This window comes from Salvelinus namaycush, chromosome 10 (assembly GCF_016432855.1).
Source record: "Salvelinus namaycush isolate Seneca chromosome 10, SaNama_1.0, whole genome shotgun sequence".
NCBI classification, from domain to species: Eukaryota; Metazoa; Chordata; class Actinopteri; order Salmoniformes; family Salmonidae; genus Salvelinus; species Salvelinus namaycush.
Genome location: NC_052316.1, coordinates 28518869 through 28540995, shown reverse-complemented (window position 1 = coordinate 28540995; position 22127 = coordinate 28518869). Strand labels below are relative to the sequence as shown.

Below are 22127 nucleotides of genomic sequence, written 5' to 3'. Positions count from 1 at the left end.
TTTGGACACCACTCATTCCTGGGTTTTTATTTTTACTATTTTCTACATTGGAGAATAGTGAAGACATCCAAACTATGAAATAACACATATGGAATCATGTATTAACCAAAAGTGTTAAATAAAAATATTTTATATTAAAGTAGCCACACTTTGCCTTGATGACAGCTTTGCATTCTCTCAACCAGCTTCATGAGGTAGTCACCTGGAATGCATTTCAATTAACAGGTGTGCCTTAACTTAATTAGTGTAATTTCTTTCCTTAATGCGTTTGAGCCAGTCAGTTGTGTTGTGAGAAGGGTGGTATACAGAAAATAGCCCTATTTGATAAAAGACCAAGTCCATATTATGGCAAGAACAGCTCAAATAAGCAGAGAAACGACATTCCATCATTACTTTAAGACATGGTCAGTCAATACAGAAAAAATTAAGAACTTTGAAAGTTTCTTCAAGTGCAGTCGCAAAAACTATCCAGCGCTATGATGAAACTGTCTCTCCTGAGGACCGCCACAGGAAAGGAAGAACCAGAGTTACCTCTGCTGCAGAGGATAAGTTCATTAGTTATCAGCCTCAGAAATTGCAGCCCAAATAAATGCTTCAGAGTTCAAGTAACAGACATCTCAACTGTTCAGAGTAGACTGTGTGAATCAGGCCTTCATGGTCAAATTGCTGCAAAGTAACCACTACTAATGGACAACAATAAGACACCAATCTGGTTTGCGCTTAGTGGGACTATCATTTGTTTTTCAACAGGACAATGACCTAACACACCTCCAGGGTGTGTAAGGGCTATTTGACCAAGAAGGAGAGTGATGGAGTGCTACATCAGATGACCTGGCCTCCACAATCACCCAACCTCAACCCAATTGAGATGGTTTGGGATGAGTTGAACCGCAGAGTGAAGGAAAAGCAGTCAAGAAGCTCTCAGTACATGTGGGAACTCCTTCAAGACGGTTGGAAAAGCATTCCAGGTGAAGCTGGTTGAGAGAATGCCAAGAGTGCACAAAGCTGTCAAGGCAAAGGGTGGCTACTTTGAAGAATCTAAAATATATCTTGATTTATTTAACTTTTTTGGTTACTACATGATTCCATGTGTTATTTCTTAGTTTTGAAAAATCTCCACTATTATTCTACAATGTAAAAATACAGAAAAACCACTGAATGAGTAGGTTTGTCCAAACCTTTGACTGGTACTGTATGTGTTATTTCATAGTTTTGATGTCTTCACTATTATTCTACAATGTAGAAAATAGTAAAAAATAAAAACCTTGAATGAGTGGGTGTGTCCAAACTTTTGACTGGTACTGTATATAAAAATACATTGCATAAACATTCCATTTCATTATAACAAATTAGTTCATGGTTATTGGGACATCCTAAGTATGTTTTCAAATGCAGATAAACAGCAGAGATGTTTTCAACTCTGGCATATAAAAAACTCAGGTAGAGGTGCAGGACAGGACAGCCTTTCTGTGGGTTGACATCATTTATACAGAAGCTGTCTCCTAGAGAAACTGGGGGAAAGAAGGGAGGCTGGTTAACATGACAAACAATGAAATGCATCTATTAAAGATTTAAACAACAATGCAGAACATACTACTTTCTGAATAAGGTCATGGTTACCTTGGCGAACAGCTACATTGGCACTCTGCCTTGACAATTGACTTTCCTGAGATGGGAGGAATAAATTATCATCAGAACTGAATCCAAAGTGGTCAATCAAAGATTAGACAAGTAGATTTTTTTCCCTGAGACTAAACAAAGCAGAAACAAACCTTGATGAATTCCAACAAATCGTCTGTATTTCTCTCTCTAGACAGCAGACAGAGACAAAAGCAATGTTAGAAAATAAGAGATACATTATAATTTTTCTTGGACTGCATGTACATTGTTTCTGTGGAAGACCCTTACCCAAGCAGGAGAGTGCTGATCAACATGCAGGCCAGACCAGGAGCCTTCAGCTTTCCTGACTGCTGCATCTGATGAGTGATGTTGGTGATGGGGGCTGTGGTGTGTATGAGCCAGACTGGCCTTGCGGGGGCTCCAGTTGTGGGAGTCACAGGAGATGTCCCACTGGTTAGAGGACAAATGGCTGTCTGAGCGGTTCTGGCACCTGAACATTTCTACCCTCTGGCGGAGAGATCCTGGGGAGTACACAAAGGAGCTATCCCTGAAACGTTTGGACTCTGGGGACTGTTCTTGGACCAGCTCCCTGCGACGCTTCCTCATGATAGAGTGGTGAGGAGACAGGGCCAGGGCGGCCAGAGCAGAGGAGGTTCCTCTGGTGGTCTCTGCTCTCCTCTCACACATACGGCAGGAGGAGGATTTGCCCTGACAGACAAGCTTGTGGTAGAGCTTCTGGAAGTCCTTGTCAATCTGCTTAGCAGAGTTTCGTAAGAGACTGACAGATGGGGAGAAGGAATCCAGGGAATAGTGTCGCCGGAGCCTTGGCTGGCCTGCCCTAGACTCATGATCAGATGATGATCTAGACGATTGGAGTTTCAGCTGGGAGGGACTGCAGGAGTCCAGGTGGTGGGGCTTCCTGTGTGACATCAGAGGCCTATGAAGAGAGGGTGAAGACGCAGGGGAAGATCTGGGCTCCACAGTGTTTCTTTGATGATATCCAGCAAAGCCCGACTTGGGGCTTCTATGGTGGGCGTTAGATGCTGCACGCTGGCCGTCCCAGATCAGCAGTCTGGCTCTGTAGGGACTCGGTGCTACTTGGGAGCGGTAGTCTGAAGACATCTCCATACTGACCACAGGGCATACCGCTGTGAAAAACCTCTGATGGGGAAGTGTGGGGAGGGCACACTTCCTTAGAGATGGACTGCTCAACCCTCCTGCTGTGAAGGTGTCTTCAGATCTGGCAGGACTGAAGACCAGGGTAGTGTGTCTAACCCTGGAGGATGGGGAAGAGGGCATGGACACCATGAAGGTTTGGTTTAAGGGGGGCTCCTCTGACTCAGGGCTCTCCTGTAGGGAGGAGTCTGCAGAGGAGAGAGAAGAGGGAAGGGAGGCTGCAGAGGAGGGAGGAGAGGAGTCTGCAGAGGAGGGAGCAGAGAGAAGGGAGGGGGCTGCAGAGGGAGGGGAGGAGGCAGGACTGGAGCCTGCAGAGGGGCGAGAGGAGAAGTCCATCACTAGAACAGGGTGGGGCGGTTGTCCGTTCCCTGAATCTGTACCCTTCCTGTGGGACAGCCTCTCTGCTGGCCATTCCTGGAGGTTGACCTTGGTCTGTGGAGGAGGATGGGTGTGGGTTGTCATTTTGAGGTTCAACTTTGGACTCTTGAGGTTACTCACATTCAGTATGGTGTTCTGAGATGTTTGGAGAAAGGATTGGCCAATGTTGAGGGTAGTCTTTCTGTGAGCAGGTCTGATGTTGAAGTTGCGGTTATTGAGGTTTCTGTTAGAGAACCACCTGAGCCTGTGGTACCTCCTCAAAACCCCTACAGCCACGTCGGACATATGTTGGCGCCGCCAGGCCTCTCCTACCTGGCTGACCATGCTGGGATACAGGTCCAGTAGAGTGCTACGTTGACTGCTCAGAGAGCGCTCCAGCTCCTCTGGCGCGCCCCACAGGCTACTCCTAGTCCCATTCAGTTTGGAATTATCCACCACTGATGGAGGCAATATAAAGGCATTTTATTAAATCAGAAATGTGTAAATGAACATGAAAAATGCTGTTGTAATTGTATATGTTTACTTTGACATGCTCAATACATACGCTATCGTTCAAAAGTTTGGGGTCACTTAGAAATGTCCTTGTTTTTGAAAGAAAAGCAAGTTTTTTGTCCATTAAAATAACATCAAATTGATCAGAAATACAGTGTAGACATTGTTAATGTTGTAAATGACTTTTGTAGCTGGAAACGGCAGATTTTTTATGGATTATCTACATAGGCCCATTATCAGCAACCATCACTCCTGTGTCCCAATGGCACATTGTGTTAGCTAATCCAAGTTTATCATTTTAAAAGGCTAATTGATCATAAGAAAACCCTTTTGCAATTATCTTAGCATTGCTGAAAACTGTTGTCCTGATTTAAAGAAGCAATAAAACTGGCCATCTTTAGACTAATTGAGTATCTGGAGCATCAGCATTTGTGGGTTCGATTACAGGCTCAAAATGACCAGAAACAAAGATCTTTCTTCTGAAACTCGTCATTCTATTCTTGTTCTGAGAAATGAAGGCTATTCCATGCAAGAAATTACTAAGAGACTGAAGATCTCGTACAATGCTGTGTACTACTCCCTTCACAGAACAGCGCAAACTGGCTCTAACCAGAATAGAAAGAGTGGGAGGCCCCGTTGCACAACTGAGCAAGAGGACAAGTACATTAGTGTCTAGTTTGAGAAACAGACGCTTCACAAGTCCTCAACTGGCAGCTTCATTAAATAGTACCCGCGAAACATCCAGTCTCAACGTCAACAGTGGAGACGACTCCGGGATGCTGGCCTTCTAGGCTTGTCCTCTTGCTCAATTGTGCACAGGGGCCTCCCACTCTTTCTATTCTGGTTAAAAGAAGGCAAGTTTTATTGCTTCTTTAAATCAGAACAACAGTTTTCAGATGTGCTAACATAATTGCAAAAGGGGTTTCTTATGACCAATTATCCTTTTAAAATTATAAACTTGGATTAGCTAACACAACATGCCATTGGGACACAGGAGTGATGGTTGCTGTTAATGGGCCCCTGTACACCTATGTAGATATTCAATTAAAAATGAGCCGTTTCCAGCTACAATAGTCATTTACAACATTAACAATGTCTACACTGTATTTCTGATCAATTTGATGTTATTTTAATGGACAAAAATGATGCTTTTCTTTCAAAAACAAGGACATTTCTAAGTGACCCCAAACTTTTGAACGGTAGTGTACATAAGTCACTATGGTTAATGTTCAAATCATTTACTTACAGTGGCTGTTCTCTGCAGCCTGCTGCATAACAGAATCATTACTGTTGACAGTGACAGCACCCTCATCTACACAATCATTGTTGTGATCATCCTGGTGGTATGAGATGTCCACCTGTTGAAAAACATAAGTACATAAGCTACAGTCAGAGTTGGGGATGTTACTTTCCAAATGTAATCCGTTACAGTTACCTGTCCAAAATTGTAATCAGTAATGTTTGGATTACAAACTCAGTAACATAAGCTAATTACATTCAGTTACTTTTAGATTACTTTCCCCTTAAGAGGCATTAGAAGAAGACAAAAAGATGTGTTTCTAATTGAATAACATCTATTGCAGGATAAATCAATGTTAAAGTTTACATAGCTGGCCATATATGGATGCTCAATTTTACTTTATGGGTTGGTTATGTAGGCTTCTTCAATCTAACCCATCGCTTTCTACTACATTAAATTATATGTTTATATTAACATATGATTTATAAGTCCAAAAATGGATGTAGCAACTACAGATCGCTCCTTTAAGTCTATAAAAAGTGTGCGAGTTTGAGCGTGTGTCCATTACCCCTATGGATTTACTTTTTTTAATCAGCATGAATTAGACTGAACGATAAAAGCCCACTTTTTATTCCATAGGCTGGGATCCGCACTATGCAGCTGTTGGAAGAGTGCATTTTCCCCTGGCTTTCCACTGGTTTCTTAAACAATGATTGATAGGCAGCTTAAACTTCTTGAATTCAACCATTATTGGGTTCAAATACACATTTAGATTTGTGAACAGCCATCCACAACAACCACAATCTGTAAGGCGCAAATAGCTAAATCAGAGAGTAGCCGTGCGATTTACATCAATGCGCTATGTAGATATCAATAATAAGTGAAATCCGTATCGCCGTAGACTACACCACTGCTATCATCCTTACCTCCAAGCATTTATTCAAGTTGGATAATTTTTGGATGCCAAAAGAAGTCGCGCCATTGGAAGACATAGCTTGGACTGTAGGCTACAAAAGCCTATTCCTGCTCTTTTCCTGTGATCCATCAAACACATTTGGTGTGTCATCATAGTGGTCTCTGACTTGTGGTCAGACTTGCTCAGGTGGAACAAACTTAAAACTTGCACCTTTTTTTTAATGCTGATTTGAATGTCATTGAGAAGTGGCAAAATATTTTTTTCCACAAACATCCTTTCTGAATTTAAAAGTAATCCTCGAAGTAATCATCTAGTTTTTCAAAAGTATCTGTAATCTGATTACAATAGTTTTGCTGGTAATGTAATGGATTACAGTTACCATTTAAAAAAACCACAAATTTAATACATGTAATCCGTTACTCCCCAACCATGGCTATAGTACTGTGGGGTGTTAACATCTGGTTAGACAAGTCTCCAAAAAGACAGATCTGTTCTGCCCACAATCAGTTGTCGCCATATGTACCTGGAAGTCTCCAATGGTGTTCTGTGGCCTGTGTATTTCAGAAATATCTGAAATAACAAAAATATATGACAAATATACCTTCAGATCAATTTAACAATTAAGGGCTATATTCAATCCACATCGCGGAAGTTCAGCTTTACAGTGTGATTGAAATGTAAAGGCAATGTTCCCACTTTAGCGGAAAGTACCTTTACATTTATATTGCAGAATCTGTAACGCTTCAGTGCAAATCTCACAGAGAAACAACGTGTTGTAGTTCCTACCTCCGAGTGACAGCTCTGCCAGGTCAACTTCACTCTAAAGAGGAGGTGGAGTAAGAGGTGTGAGTGTGATCCAGAAACGTAAGAGATTCCTCAGAAAAAGTACCAAGTGGGTCTAAAATAATTAGCTACAGTACATAACGTCATATCTTACAAACCTTTGACAATCCCAGCTTTGATAGCTCCAACTCTGACTTGACCATGCATACTATCACCTCTTCTCCATCCAATGACAAGACACATGAAAACATCAGAACATTGAGCCAATTCGGTTGAGTGTAGAATTTGTACCCATTAATATAAAACTAGCTACTGTATATCGTTGTTGACAAGGCTAAACAATTATTCAAGTACTGAGAAGCAGATCATGTGTGTAACCATAGATAAGGATAATTAACTCGTGTCCATGGACATAACATGGACACTGGAGTTTAAGTATTCTTAGCTAACTAGTGTAACCATAAACGGACTGTTGTTTACCTTGGGGTGTTATGTCCTCCAGGTTCACCTCAGTCCCATTGTCATGCAGCTTTGAATACTGTTGTCAAGGAAAAGTGTAAATACTGGCACATTCTGAGGTTTCATCTGTTACAGGCCTAGTAGTACAGTGACATTGCTTACAAGCATTTCGCTACACCCGCAATAACATCTACTAAACACATGTATGTGACAAATAACATTTGATGAGAGGGTGCATTGCTTGTGCATTTCGTCCCGTGGCCTCAAGGGGGACAGTAAAAGAAGACTAGTTGGTGAGAGAGACTAGTTACTAGCTAGTTACAATAATACGATTTCAAAAATGTGCCTCTGCTCTGTGCTACTACTACTTGTTGGCTAACGCTAGCTGGGTTAGAGAACATCAATAGGGTGTCTTTGCTAATATGTTTGATTATCTAACCACATCGTCAGAAGAACACTAGCTAGCTAACTACAATGCTAGCAGGCATCTGGCTACCACGGTTAACGTTAATTATTTAGGTAACTATCGGCACATGTTCCACATACCTTTTGAACTATTCGCTCCAAAGTGTTACTGTAAATCTTGGCATTGCTCTTAAGCTTATTTTTGACCACGTCATCCATGTTGTCAGACAACGTTTTTATCAATTTAACATTACAATTCAAGCACTTTTTCTCCCTCATTCGTTTGGTTCTCTTCGGGTCCAAAGCCGACGGACGTCTTACGTTAGTCTCGAAAACCCGACGTAGGTAACAAGGGTCGAGTTTTCGAGATTAACGGACGTCGACTGCGACGTGAAAAAAGTTCAAATTTGCCGCAATAAAATACTAAATTATGATTGGATACTTCACGATGTGACGCAATATTTTCTACACGCTGTCATCTTCATGCGACAAAACGTACTGTAATGAAGCAGGCAGGGAGCGTGTCTCAACCCTCGACCTTCTAGCCCGAAGTCCAGCGCGCTATCGATTTTGCCCCAAGAGCATGCTCAAGCGGAATAGTCGATATACGCGCTTATAAACCCAGGGTCGTTACACTACTCCCTCCTACTCCCTCCTTTCAAAGATCGCGACCTCGCGCTAGCTTGCGACTCTACGTCTTATAGGAACGCCCCAAAATACTTTAAAGTACTACTTAAGTTGTTTTTTGGGGTATCTGTACTTTACTATTTATATTTTTGACAACTTTTATTTTTACTTCACTACATTCCTAAAGAAAAGTACATACTCTTTACTCCATAAATTTTCCCTGACACCCAAAACTTGTTAAATTTGAATACTTAGCAGGACAGAAAATGCTCAAATGTATATACTTATCAAGAGAACATCCATGGTCATCCCTACTGCCTCTGATCTGGCGGACTCACTAAACACAAATGCTTTATTTATAAATTATGTCTGAGTGTTGGAGTGTGACCCTGGTTAACGGTAAAAAAAAGAATTGTGCGGTCTTGTTTGTTTAATATATGGAATTTTAAATTATTTGTACTTTTACTTTTGATACTTAAGTATATTTTAGCAACTACATTTACTTTTGATACTTAAGTATATTTTAAACCAAGTACTTTTAGACTTTTACTCAAGTAGTATTTTACTGGGTGACTTTCACTTTTACTTTAGTCATTTTCTATTAAGGTATCTTTACTTTTACTCAGGTATGAAAATGTAGTACTTTTTCCACCAGTGCCCCACGGTAATTAAGAAAATGCCCAACTGAGTGGCTCGTGCTATTTAAGAAACACAAGACAACGGTCTCCAAAGTTAAATCTAGAATTGGCTTCCTATTTCGCAACAAAGCATCCTTCACTCATGCTGCCAAACATACCCTTGTAAAACTGACCATCCTACCGATCCTCGACTTTGACGATGTCATTTACAAAATAGCCTCCAATCCCCTACTCAATAAATTGGATGCAGTCTATCACAGTGCCATCCGTTTTGTCACCAAAGCCCCATATACTACCCACCACTGCGACCTGTACGTTCTCGTTGGCTGGCCCTCGATTCATACTCGTCGCCAAACCCACTGGCTCCAGGTCATCTACAAGACCCTGCTAGGTAAAGTCCCCCCTTATCTCAGCTCGCTGGTCACCATAGCAGCACCCACCTGTAGCACGCGCTCCAGCAGGTATATCTCTCTGGTCACCCCCAAAACCAATTCTCCCTTTGGCCGCCTCTCCTTCCAGTTCTCTGCTGCCAATGACTGGAACGAACTACAAAAATCTTTGAAACTGGAAACACTTATCTCCCTCACTAGCTTTAAGCACCAGCTGTCAGAGCAGCTCACAGATTACTGCACCTGTACATAGCCCATCTATAATTTAGCCCAATCAACTACCTCTCCCCCTACTGTATTTATTTATTTTGCTCCTTTGCACCCCATTATTTCTATCTCTACTTTGCACATTCTTCCACTGCAAATCTACCATTCCAGTGTTTTACTTGCTATATTGTATTTACTTTGCCACCATGGCCTTTTTTTGCCTTTACCTCCCTTATCTCACCTCATTTGCTCACATTGTATATAGACTTATTTTTCTACTGTATTATTGACTGTATGTTTGTTTTACTCCATGTGTAACTCTGTGTTGTTGTATGTGTCGAACTGCTTTGCTTTATCTTGGCCAGGTCGCAATTGTAAATGAGAACTTGTTCTCAACTTGCCTACCTGGTTAAATAAAGGTGAAAAAAGAGGTAAATATGACAGTGGGATGAGAGTAACTTATCAAGCCTTTTGTTGCTTTTTGTTGTTGCATGTGGTAATTTTGTGTCTTGTCTCCCTCTGGTGACTCCCACCCTGCTTGGATGTTTTGTCAGGCTTGTCCTGCAGGAAGAGATCCTCTCTGCTGGCTTTTCTCTGTGTGTGTTAGCCCTGTGGGGTGAGGCCTGTCCCTCCCCAGCCCTGCTCCGTAGCTGGAGGCAGCATGGGAAATGGACTCACAACATCTATGGCATCACTGAGGTGTTCTGCTGGGCCTGCTGCTAGCACTTCCCAGAGAGCCTCCTGTAGTCTACTGATGTGAGTCAGCCCTGAACCCTGATCATGTAGTTATAGCACTAGCTCTTCTGTTTCAGTGATATGAGTACAGAGGTACCTTTTACTCAATTTATCCAATTGTTCTTGCATAATGTCGTTTTTGTGCTCGCCTCACAGGACTGAATCCTCTGTGCAGCTTGGTCCTCCTCTGATGGAGACCACAGTTGAAGTAAGAGATGAGGATGGCTGTGTTGTTACTCAGGAGGAAGAACAGGTGTTTATAGGTGGGATGGATAGGGTGTATCTTCTAGACCAGGGGTTCCCAAACTTTTTGACTCCGGGCTCCCTTCCAGCGCTGGGGAACATCTCCTAACCCACGTCTATTTCTATGGGCACAAGCACTGTTCACTCCCGTCTTGTTGGAGGAGATATATTTTTAGGTTTAAAGCTTATCTCCTGCAATTCTACACATTTTGTCATGGGGTGCAGAGAACATGTAGCAGTTTTATAGCATTCTGTTTTTGCAATTCTATACAATTTGCCATGTAAACTCAGCAAAAAAAGAAACGTCCCTTTTTCAGGACCCTGTCTTTCACAGATAATTCGTAAAAATCCAAATAACTTCACAGATCTTCATTGTAAAGTGTTTAAACACGGTTTCCCATGCTTGTTCAATGAACCATAAGCAATTAATGAGCATGCACCTGTGGAACGGTCATTAAGACACTAACAGCTTACAGACGGTAGGCAATTAAGGTCACAGTTATGAAAAGTAAGGACACTAAAGAGGCCTTTCTACTGACTCTGAAAAACACCAAAATAAAGATGCCCAGGGTCCCTGCTCATCTGCGTGAATGTGCCTTAGGCATGCTGCAAGGAGGCATGAGGACTGCAGATGTGGCCAGGGCAATAAATTGCAATGTCCGTACTGTGAGACGCCCAAGACAGTGCTACAGGGAGACAGGACGGACAGCTGATCGTCCTCGCAGTGGCAGACCACGTGTAACAACACCTGCACAGGATCGGTACATCCGAACATCACACATTGGGACAGGTATAGGATGGCAACAACACCTGCCTGAGTTACACCAGGAACGCACAATCCCTCGATCAGTGCTCAAACTGTAAACTATAGGCCGAGGGAGGTGGGACTGAGGGCTTGTAGGCCTGTTGTAATGCAGGTCTTCACCAGACATCACCGGTAACAAGGTCGCCTATAGGCACAAACCCACCGTCGCTGGACCAGACAGGACTGGCAAAAAGTGCTCTTCATGACGAGTCGCGGTTTTGTCTCACCAGGGGTGATGGTCGGATTTGCGTTTATCGTCGAAGGAATGAGCGTTACACCGAGGCCTGTACTCTGGAGGGGATCGATTTGGAGGTGAAGGGTCCGTCATGGTCTGGGGCGATGTGTCACAGCATCATCGGACTGAGCTTGTTGTCATTGCAGTCAATCTCAACACTGTGCGTTACAGGGAAGACATCCTCTTCCCTCATGTGGTACCCTTCCTGCAGGCTCATCCTGACATGACCCTCCAGCATGACAATGCCACCAGCCATACAGCTCGTTCTGTGCGTGATTTCCTGCAAGACAGGAATGTCAGTGTTCTGCCATGGCCAGCGAAATGCCCGGATCTCAATCCCATTGAGCACGTCTGGGACCTGTTGGATTGGATGGTGAGGGCTAGGGCCATTCCCCCCAGAAATGTCCGGGAACTTGCAGGTGCCTTGGTGGAAGAGTTTGATAACATCTCACAGCAAGAACTGGCAAATCTGGTGCAGTCCACGAGGAAGAGATGCGCTGCAGTACTTAATGCAGCTGGTGGCCACACCAGATACTGACTGTTACTTTTGATTTTGACCCCGCCTTTGTTTAGGGACACATTATTCAATTTCTGTTAGTCACATGTCTGTGGAACTTGTTCAGTTTATGTCTCAGTTGTTGAATCTTATGTTAATACAAATATTTACAAATGTTAGGTTTGCTGAAATAAACGCAGTTGACAGTGAGAGGACGTTTATTTTTTTGCTGAGTTTATAATATGTATTCAGGTGATATTTAAGTGACTCAAACATTACTTATAAATGGGCAAAAAAAATTGCTATAAAACGTTAGCTGACATGGGCTAGTTGATCTGGACATTTCTGGCAAGTTATAAATAGCTCTAAGGCATGCAATAACTAACATGACAAGGAAAACTGGTGCTGCACTACCCAATTTCGAAGTTTCATCTTGTGCATTTCACTATTACAACTTTCAATTGTAAGTTGAAGGCCTGTCTGAGTTCCATGAAAAAAAAGTAGCATTTAAAAAAATATATATATATATTTTTCCAGTGGGTGGCTATTTTTCTGGTGTAAATGAAGTGTGTTTCTTCAGGGAAAGTGTCTATGGGGGAATTTATGAAGATCTACCAGAGGCAAAGAGCAGGTTCAGTGTCCCATAGTGCACATGTTTTCATTTTTAACCTTTATTTACCTAGGCAAGTCAGTTAAGATCAAATTCACAATGACGGCCTACACCGGCCAAACGTGTGCTGCCCTGGGCCTCCCAAACACATCCGGATGTGTTATAGCCTGGATTCGAACCAGGGTGTCTGTAGTGACGCCTCAAGCGCTGAGATGTAGTGCCTCAGACCGCTGCACCACTCGGGAGCCCTAAGAGATCTGCACTGAGAGAAAGACTCCAGTCTCTGTAGAGGGTACAAGTCATTAGGTTGTATTATTGTCACATACAAGTCAGTATCCCTTTTACATCAAGAGTTTACATATTTGTACATGCATATTTGTGTATGTCAGGAGACTTTAGGTCAGGCTGAAGGATGAAACCATCCAGGAGGACTCCAACTTCCTGTTTAGTGGAGGCGACTCACTGCAAGCCCTGCATCTCTGTGATGACATCACCACCACCGTAGGAGTGACTTCATCTGGGCTTCTGGAGGTTATACTGGACGGATCCTTCTCAGACGTCCTGTACCATGTTGCCACAGAAACACTGACTCTCCAGTTAGAGCACAGCTGGACGTCCCATCCTGTGTAAAATAAACATCCAGCAGACCCTGTCTCCTCAGCACAGCCCAAGAAACCGCATACAGACCCTGCAGAGACGCCACTGGGAGTTGTCATTTATTCTGTGAAGAGGGCTTTAAGATGTACTGTGGTAAGGAGACCAGAGGAGGTTGTAGAGATGGGTCATTCAGACCCTTTGAGGACCAATGAAAACTCAGACTCAGAGGGACCAATCATAAGAACAAGAAATACACTCACACAGGAAAAAAGGGAGCACAGAATCCAGCCACTCCCAGACATTTGGGTCCAATAAGAGGACAGAACACAACCATTCCTATGAGGGTGAGCTTGCAGTCAGACAAAGAGGTGTGTGGATGCCTCTCCAGTCCTGCTGGTCCAGAGAGGAGGCCCCAGGGCCACAGTGTTCATTGGTTCCCATTCCCACAGGATGCAGGCCCTGGACCTGTCACTGGTGGGCTGTTGTGTTATAGAGGGTCTCAGGACAGCATCGAGTCCTCTGCTGCTGTGTCCCGATGTGGAAGACTCATCGTGGTTGGTCAGCATCCACATAAAGCATCTGTTTTTTTGGTTATGTTTAATTTAGTCTTCTATTCTATGTCTATTCTACAGTGTATATTGAGGGTCTATGCTGTGTGTTATCTGTGTTTAATCTCAGGGTGCTATGATGGTTGTGTGTGTTAACTGTGTTTAATCTCAGGGTGCTATGATGGTTGTGTGTGTTAACTGTGTGTGGAGTCTGGGGAGACAGTGGGTGTTTGAGACTGGAGATGCTGTGAAGAGCTGTCCTACTGTGGACCCCCTCGCAGGCTTGGTGATGGTGGGGTCGCAGGATGGCCACGTCTATGCCCTTGACCCACAGGTGTGTGTGCGTGTGCGTGTGCGTGCGCATACCTTTCTTTCAAGTGTAAATCTTGCATCACATGCTCAGTACTGTATAATTGTGTTTTTGTGTGTATTCTAGGTTTGGCAGTGTGTGTGGACGCACCACTGTGGGAGTGGAGATGTGTTCTCCTCACCCTGTCTCGATCCCTCTCTGACAGCAGTGTGTCGCCACCCTTGGTGGAAACTTCCTCTGTCTCCATCCTGTGAGTGTCCATGCCTTCTTGCCTGCAAAAATCACAGATGCTTGTGTGTGAAGGAAAAAAGATTCAAACTCTTTTTCTGTTTCAGGACACTGGTATTGTCCTGTAGATGTATTCCAGGAAGACTACATTTTTCTCCATCCCAAGCTGCTTCATTGGAAACCTAATCATCGGCTCTGTGGATGGAAACATCTGCTGCCTCACCCACACAGGGAAAATGGTGAGAGGAAGAACTGGCACTAAGATAATGTCAATTTTTAGTCTTTCTCTTTAACATCTTCATTTTCACCAAGTAACTATTGATATTGTTCACTTATGTGTTTCATCTTTAATACTGTGTTTTCTGCAGCTGTGGCAGTATGTGACCAAGGGCAGTCTTCTCATCTTCTCATCGCCATGCATCATACCAGACAAGCAGAGCATTGTGTGTGGGTCACATGACGGGTGTGTGTACTGTCTGAACTGTGCTGACGGCTCATTGATGTGGCGTTTCCAGAGGGTGTACTCCAGCCCCTGTGTGTTTGAGGGGTCACCCTGAGGTATGGAAGGTACATTGGTGGGCCTGGCCTCCACAGATGGGACCCTGTGTGTTTGAGGGGTCACCCTGAGGTATGGAAGGTACATTGGTGGGCCTGGCCTCCACAGATGGGACCCTGTGTGTTTGAGGGGTCACCCTGAGGTATGGAATGTACATTGGTGGGCCTGGCCTCCACAGATGGGACCCTGTGTGTTTGAGGGGTCACCCTGAGGTATGGAAGGTACATTGGTGGGCCTGGCCTCCACAGATGGGACCCTGTGTGTTCTGGATGGAGAGAATGGAACTCTGAGAGCCTCTCTTTGCCCAGGGAGCTCCTCTCCTGTGGTGTGGCAGCGCTCCTGGTGGTCGAATGACGCAATGACTTTGTGTACTGTGTGGAGCCGACAGATGAGCTCAAATAGTTTCCTGAGATGACATGTATGACATCATGTATTTTTGTACTATGTTATAATATTAAAGAATAATATAGGAAACAAATGCAAAGTATTGATACTAATTTGTTGGAGGAATATGACTTGAGGCTTTGAGTTCAGACATCAGTATTTCATTTATAATTCATAACATTTGCATCACTTTAAAGATGTTCTCATGAATACCTTTTTTAAGTGGGACAAAAAAGTGCAATTATTACCCCAATTTTTTTTTCATACAACACTGTGTACACTACATTATTGCATACGACCAAAGGTAAAAAATAGGTAAATAAATGACAAAGTGACTGACTGAGCCTTACGGGCTTCTTTCTGACCAATGTCCTGGTAAAACCGCCTCTAACATACATCCATACTTACATCCATACATACAGATCATTACATTGAGTAGCGAGAGGAAGATAATGATGGAAGAAATATCCATTTGCTGTCAGTCACCAACAGACAGCCCAGCAGAGGTTCTCACAGCAGGGCTGATTGGTTCAGATCACATTGAGGTAAATTAAGAGGATGTGATATAGTTTAACTTGTCTAATGATGGGATTCAGAGAATGTGACTTTCCAAATGCTGGAGGACCATGTAAAGGCCTTATGGATCATCACACTAGCGGTGACTTGAGCACATGGGATGTTACAGCAGGCAGGTAGTCTCTTTCCATAGCAAAGCAAAATCCATGACACATTAGAATGCTGAGAATACTGTGCAATTCACAACCACCTGAACCTTGGTCTTTAGTGCTGTGTTTCAGTGCAGTCGACATTTGATTATGACAGATTTTAGTGTTATTTTACAAACTGCGGTGATTTTCAAACAACTTTGTTAAGGGATTTTTTTTTGTTTTTTTTGCAATATAGTATCTTAGACAGCTGTCACAGTCATCACGGGCACAGTGAGAATAGTTATACTAAGTACTGCTTTTGAATACAAGTTTAAAAAAATAAGCTTTTGTACATCGCAGACAAGGCTCAGAGATTACAAATATATTGTTTCATCACTGTTAAAATCAGTGCTTGAAATAATACCCACGAGAAAAGGTAACAGAAATATTGTTGTTCTAAGGGTGATACAACTGGGTGATCATCTGTCATGTTGGTTTATTGGTTACTGGTAGCCCTTAAAACACTGTTCCCAAAGTACCCTTGAATGAAGAATCTATATCCTTTTTCAGACCTGTGGGATTGATCTTTTCAATACATAAGCTTTTTTTTCTTGTATTATGTTAAGTGCATGATCTATTTACAGCCGTGGTGCTTTGATTGGCTACTGTTGGGAAGTAAGGGTTGGGATTGGCTATTGCAATGGCCAGCAGTGGCCATGATTGGCTACTGTAGGATCTTTTGACTTGTTGGAAGATATCATATAGTTGATAATATACAGCCAGGTAATCTTAAAGTTTGTGTTTTCAGGTGTTTGTATAAGTGCATGCTTGTACGGAGTGTTCGTGTTTGTAAATGTGTGACTGTGTTTATATTATGAATGTGAAACACACTTTTAATCATACAAGTACATGGTTATGGTGAAATGGGGGGAGGCTTGGGTTGAGGTTAGAGTGCAGGGGCAGATCAGGGGCAGAGAGGAGAGGTCGGGATGGTTTGGGACAGGGGTCAAAGTTCATGGGCAGTGTGTGTACAGTACTGATGCAGTGTAGAGGTTAGAGAGGAGGTTATTTGATAATCTGAGGGCAGTCACTCCAGGCCTTGGCCTTGCGCTTGGCCAGAGCTAACCAGGCCGGCTCAGTGGACACCTGGGGAGAGTCAGTGGACGGGAAGCGCTTGGTCACCTCCTTCACTGCAGGGGGCGATGGTGTGGAGTCTGCAATATCAACTGTAACACAAGACCCAGAGAGAAAGGGTTATAATGCATGCTGAGGACACCATAAAAGTGTATAATCCACACAAGTTTGATAACAGATTTGTTTGATTATGATGATCCAGATGTAATAGAATCATGTTTCATATGTGAGATATCCTAAATGTTTGATGTGATCTTGGGAAAGTGTGATGACAAACAGTTGTGAATATGAATGCTCTTACCTGTGACTGTGCTGGGCAGAGTGTTGGCTTTCTTCAGGTGGTCCCGGAGCTCAAAGCAGCCCAGGAGGGTGTCTGGTCTCTTGGCTTCCTCCGGTGTCTGTGATTTGGGAGGGCTGGTGTTTCCACTCCCCTTACCCTCTGAAGGACTAACCAACACACACTGTGAAACACATGTACCTTTTAGCAGACTGTCCCAGTCTCTCCTACTGCCCTGAATGCATTTCTCTCTCTGCATAAGCATAATCATAATGGTATGAAGGTAAGGACAGTAATGTGTGTTAAAGTGCAGTAACATACGCTGTCTTTGTCTTTGGCCTGTTTCTCAGGCAGTTTGGCCTCTCTATTGCTGTGGCACTCGTCTCGGCTCTGCTGGTGCTCCTTGAAGCCCTTCTGTTTCTGCAGCGCCAGCGTGATCCACGGAGGCCCCGCCTCCTTGTCCTGGACCCGTACGCTGTCTAACGAGTGCCTGCTCTGCAGCGATGGCTTCCCTTCTGTAAGTGGTGAGATGAGACAACCATCATACTTAACATCATACACACCAAATCACTCAAGTAATTAAAATGCAGGTGTGACATCCCTACTCGCTTAAAAAATCCATAAAATCTCTGTCATGGAGATTGGAGCACTAGCAGCACATGCGCTTCCCAAGGTGACACTAACCTTTCCTGATGAGCTCCGTTTTCCTGTCAGCCTTCTCCCTCCAGGGCATACTGATGGAGGGGAAGAAGGACCTCTTCTCCTTGGGCTCCTCCTCCCCCTGACCCTCCTGGCCCTGTCCCTGGCCGTTCCTGTGGAGCTGGGCCACAGCTGAGGTTTTTTCCCTCCTCTCATCTCGCCCCTCATGGCCAGCTGAATCAGCCCCCACCCTCGTCCTCTGGACCACTGCATCGCTTGAACCCCCTCTGCCCACCTTGGGGAGTGGAGAGGGGGGAGGGGTGGCAGGTTTAGGGGATGTGCTCGGTCTTTGGTAGAGTGAGGGTTTGGATGGCTTCTCCTCCTTGCTGTGCATGGAAGGGGTGGGAGACTTGCCTGCTTGGACACGGGGCTTTGGAAGACATACAACCATATGTCCAGGCTTTTCCCCAGGAATGCTCTCTCTGAGTGGAGACGCAGGGCTGGATCTATCAGAGAAAACTGAGGTGTCAGAGTCAGGGTCAATGGGGGTCAGAGGTGGGGGGACACCGTTGAAGCTGTCACCGGCGCTGTACCTCTTCTTCCTCTTGTCTGTCGACTGATCACTGTGAAAGCGGAGGGAGTAGTTGGTCCTCCTCAGCTTGATCCCAAAAGGAGAGGGCTGGCCCTGCTCCCTCCCTTCCTCCCGGCCGTCAGAGTCCTCTGATTCTCCTCCCAGGCTCACAGCGTCTGTCACTGACCCCTCAGGTCTGGGGGACCACTGGGAAGACCTGGGGACTATGAACGATGGGAGGTCTTTGGCAAACATGCACTCCCCTTTTCTGGCTGCGATCCGGACGGTCTTACCACCACTGCTCTGGGCTTTGCGGCCTGGGGCTGGTGAGGCTGCAGGGGGAACAGAGGTGCTGGAGGAGATGTTGGAGAGAGCAGAGGCTGGGCTTCCTCCTTCCTTCTCTTCCGGATTCAACACCTCAGAGCTCCTGCTGGAGTCGGCAAACTTCTTCCTGGCCGGAGTGATAGAGAACTTGGCGCTGGCAGACATGGTCTTCCTGAGGTTCGTATGGGGAAACGGACTCTGGTCCTCACTGCTGGGTCGGCTTTGGCTATGGGGGTCTGGGTATTCCTCATACTTCCCCTCCTCCGCCCCCTTAAATATCTTGCAGCGGATACTGGCCCACTCTGCAAGAACGGCTGCACTGGACTGGTCTGTGGACTCACTGAGGGATTTGGTTTTTCCAGACTTGCGTACTGGTGGGGTATTGCTCTTGGTTGGTGGTGGGGTTTCCATGGTAGCTTTCTTTTCATCTGCCAGACCCAGGAGAGACTTACAAGCGATTTCTTTGATATGGTCCAGGTTGACAGCAGTCCCACATAGCTGGGCACCTGTCACCAGGATGGCTGTGTGGCGGACATACTGAGAGGACAGGAGGGTGGGCGAGTCAGCTCCTCCAAGCAATGAGGCCTTGGCTCTCTCTCTGTGTTCAGTCACAGCGCTCCCCTGCTGACTGGAGGCCGGTATAACAGGCGTTAGGTTGACCTTCTGGAACAGGATCTGCTTCTCCCCAGAGGACCCTTTGACAGTGAACGGCCTCTGTCTCTTCTCCATCTCTCTCCAGCGCACCTCCTCTGCCCTCCTCTTCCTCTCAGGGTCAGAGCTGCTCGCAGCCGCTTCTGCACACAGCCTCTTCTCCTCCTCCTCCTCCTCCTCATTTTTCTTCCTCTCCTCCTCTGCAAGCAGTTTTCTCTTTTTCTTCAACTGCTTTTTCATTCTCTCTTCCTCCTCTTCTGCCTCTTTTAGTCTCTTTTCCTCATCTACACGAAGACGCTCTGCCTCCAGTTCACACTGCTTCCTCTTCTCTTCTTCTTTCCTACTTCTTTCCTCTTCCTCTTTCTTCTTTTCCTCTTCCTCCAGTGTCCTCTCCTTCTCCTCTCGTTGCATAAGCTCCAAATCTTCTCTCATCCTTCTTTCTTCTTCTTTCTCTATCCTCTCCTCTTCTTCTTTCATCCTCCTCTCCATCTCCTCTCTCTGCCTCCTCTCCTCTTCTTCTTTCATCCTCCTCTCCATCTCCTCTCTGTGCCTCCTCTCCTCTTCTTCTTTCATCCTCCTCTCCATCTCCTCTCTCTGCCTCCTCTCCTCTTCTTCTTTCATCCTCCTCTCCATCTCCTCTCTGTGCCTCCTCTCCTCTTCTTCTTTCATCCTCCTCTCCATCTCCTCTCTCTGCCTCCTCTCCTCTTCTTCTTTCATCCTCCTCTCCATCTCCTCTCTCTGCCTCCTCTCCTCTTCTTCTTTCATCCTCCTCCCCATCTCCTCTCTCTGCCTCCTCTCCTCTTCTTCTTTCATCCTCCTCTCCATCTCCTCTCTCTGCCTCCTTTCCTCCTCCTTTTTAAGTATACGTCCCTCTTGTTTGCAACATCGCTCCTCCTCTAACTCACACAGCCGCCACTCCTCTGCTTTCTTCTTCCTATCTTCCTCTTCCTCTCTGTGCCTCTGTTCTGCCAGTTCTCTCTTTCTCCTGGACTCCCATCTCTCCTCCTCCTGCAGTTTCTGCTTCTTGGTTTTCTCTGGGGGTGTCTCCTCCTCAGCGTTCCTGTGTTGGCTGTCTGCTGCATCTTTCTCCTCCTGCTGTATGCCAGGGATATCCACCTCTTGCAGATCCTGAAAAAAATTATGTATTTTGATTTTCTATTGTTGAGCTTTATCTCACTATTTTCAGTCTACATGACAATTCTATGTATGCACATTCAAACCAAAGAAAGACCACCAACTGTAAGGACCATGACCCCCTCTCACCTGTGTATACCGGTGGTGCTTGCGGGAGATCCTCTGGTTTTTGGGTTTGACAGACAGCTTATGCTTGGCAGCGGTGTTGTCCAGCCGAGGGACAGACTGTGTGACTCCATCCAGGTCGATGGACTCAATGGTGCCGATGGCTGGAAGAACTTGTTTGGACATGGGAGATTTCACTGGAGTGCTGGGGGCTTCAGCCTGGGGAGCTCCATGGCTCTCACCGGCCTCTTGGTCCCGACTGGCCCCCTGGTTGTCATAGAAACATAAAATTTTCATTCTCTTCCTATATTTCCAACACAAATTCTTTGAGTTAATACTGTATCATTATAAGCTAACAGTGAACCAAAGATTATGCAATTAATGATCCGCTATTACCTTTGGCTCTGTGTCCACTGGCTCAGCTTCCACCTGGGCTAAGACCCTCAGAGGGCTACTGGGCACCTCCTCTTCATCCGAGCTGCCCTCGTCTCCCTCACTCTTCCTCAGAGAGGGGGGCTTCTGGCCAAACTTGATATTCTGTGCTATCTGCCGCTACATTTTCCACACACACACACACACACACACACACACACACACACACACACACACACACACACACACACACACACACACACACACACACACACACACACACTTTGGGTTTGGTGTTAGATATTGAAGACAGCAGTAACGTTAAAGTGTCTGTTATCTGGGAGCAACAGCTGACTTACGAGGACATGGTAATTTGAGTCATCAACCAAGACTGTGAACATACATCTGAATGTGTGTGTGCCCGTGTGTTTAAGGCCCACCTGCAAGTTCCTGACTTTATCGGAGACGTTTTCCTGGGACATGGTTTGTTCTGGGCTGAGCTCCTGTACTGCTTCCTCTGGGATAAACACACTGTCGTGGGAGAGGGCTTGAGACCCAATGGGGTTCAGCTCCCTGCAAAGACATAATGGGAGCTACAGTTATAGCATGCTATTACAGTCAGTCACTCATTAATTCCTGACAAGATGTAGTATCCCTGAGCAAATTAATTTGCACAAACAGAAACCATTTCACACACTCTAAACTTCACCAATTAAAATCTAAAAGTCAGTCAAGCAGTTTATAGACCACATTTCAACTGAACTGCACCCCTTTCTCACCAGACTGAGATTTAGTCGAATCTGCCGACTCAAAAATAGATAACATTGCATGCCAAACGAGAAACCACATGATAATATATGTGGGATCCACGTTGGGTCTTAGTGGAAATAGTATTATAGGCTTTCTCTGTGGTATGGGTGTGGCTCAAGTCCATGCAGTCTAAGTTATTGATAAGATAAGACCTGTGTTCAGAGCTTGTTTCATTTTGAGGTGGGACCTGTACAAGCAATAGGGGGAAAACGGCAATGTAGAGCCAACTCAACTGCATTGCATGACCTCATGACAACATTATGAACAGTGTATAAATGCAACCTGGACTACTGGAGTATTTCTCATGATATCAAACAGAATGCATAGATGTCCTGTTTACCTCAGATGTTGATTGGTCTCATCATCTGAGATGACTCCGTTAGACA

The 22127-nt window shown here is 44.8% G+C and overlaps 2 protein-coding genes and 1 long non-coding RNA gene across 9 annotated transcripts; 1 reads left to right on the top strand and 2 right to left on the bottom strand.

The window, feature by feature from the left end:
* Positions 1–1218: 1218 nt before the first annotated feature.
* Positions 1219–8034, bottom strand: LOC120054932 (cell wall protein RBR3-like). Of its 7 annotated transcripts, XM_039002681.1 has the most exons (11): positions 7611–8034; positions 7086–7143; positions 6764–6822; positions 6609–6642; positions 6346–6392; positions 4913–5024; positions 3487–3611; positions 1909–3228; positions 1773–1809; positions 1621–1666; positions 1219–1511 (listed from the first exon to the last, which is right to left on the bottom strand). In XM_039002681.1, exons 1-11 carry the CDS (start codon positions 7746–7748, stop codon positions 1481–1483), a joined length of 2007 nt encoding a protein of 668 aa, XP_038858609.1. In that variant the 5' UTR covers positions 7749–8034; the 3' UTR covers positions 1219–1480. The 7 variants fall into 7 exon arrangements, with proteins under 7 accessions (XP_038858609.1, XP_038858606.1, XP_038858610.1 ...); XM_039002678.1 differs by having other exon boundaries at positions 1909–3611; XM_039002682.1 differs by lacking the exon at positions 6764–6822 and having other exon boundaries at positions 1909–3611.
* Positions 8035–13652: 5618 nt separating this feature from the next.
* On the top strand, positions 13653–15153 carry LOC120054517. The gene is made up of 4 exons (XR_005477614.1): positions 13653–13933; positions 14036–14159; positions 14245–14376; positions 14506–15153. It is a non-coding gene; the product is annotated as an uncharacterized LOC120054517 (long non-coding RNA).
* Positions 15154–16789: 1636 nt separating this feature from the next.
* LOC120054287 (capping protein inhibiting regulator of actin dynamics-like) lies at positions 16790–21413 on the bottom strand. Its single transcript, XM_039001704.1, has 9 exons — positions 21372–21413; positions 20974–21111; positions 20584–20826; positions 19609–20448; positions 17820–19491; positions 17457–17647; positions 17337–17347; positions 17160–17305; positions 16790–16950 (listed from the first exon to the last, which is right to left on the bottom strand). Exons 1-9 carry the CDS (start codon positions 21411–21413, stop codon positions 16790–16792), a joined length of 3444 nt encoding a protein of 1147 aa, XP_038857632.1.
* Between the last annotated feature and the right edge of the window lie 714 nt (positions 21414–22127).

What these genes read in the sequence shown, in the direction of transcription:
- LOC120054287 (XM_039001704.1), bottom strand. Translation starts at nt 21,413, where the DNA reads ATGTCCCAGGAAAACGTCTCCGATAAAGTCAGGAACTTGCAG. An exon ending in CCCAGGTGGAAGCTGAGCCA is followed by an intron (nt 20,827 to 20,973) that starts GTGGACACAGAG and finishes TATGACAACCAG; the next exon opens with GGGGCCAGTCGGGACCAAGA. An exon ending in TGGAGGCAGAGCGTCTTCGT is followed by an intron (nt 19,492 to 19,608) that starts GTAGATGAGGAA and finishes AATGAGGAGGAG; the next exon opens with GAGGAGGAGGAGAAGAGGCT.
- LOC120054932 (XM_039002678.1), bottom strand. Translation starts at nt 7,748, where the DNA reads ATGAGGGAGAAAAAGTGCTTGAATTGTAATGTTAAATTGATAAAAACG. An exon ending in CAAAGCTGGGATTGTCAAAG is followed by an intron (nt 6,643 to 6,763) that starts GTTTGTAAGATA and finishes CCTCCTCTTTAG; the next exon opens with AGTGAAGTTGACCTGGCAGA. An exon ending in ATCAGCACTCTCCTGCTTGG is followed by an intron (nt 1,810 to 1,908) that starts GTAAGGGTCTTC and finishes TCTGCTGTCTAG; the next exon opens with AGAGAGAAATACAGACGATT.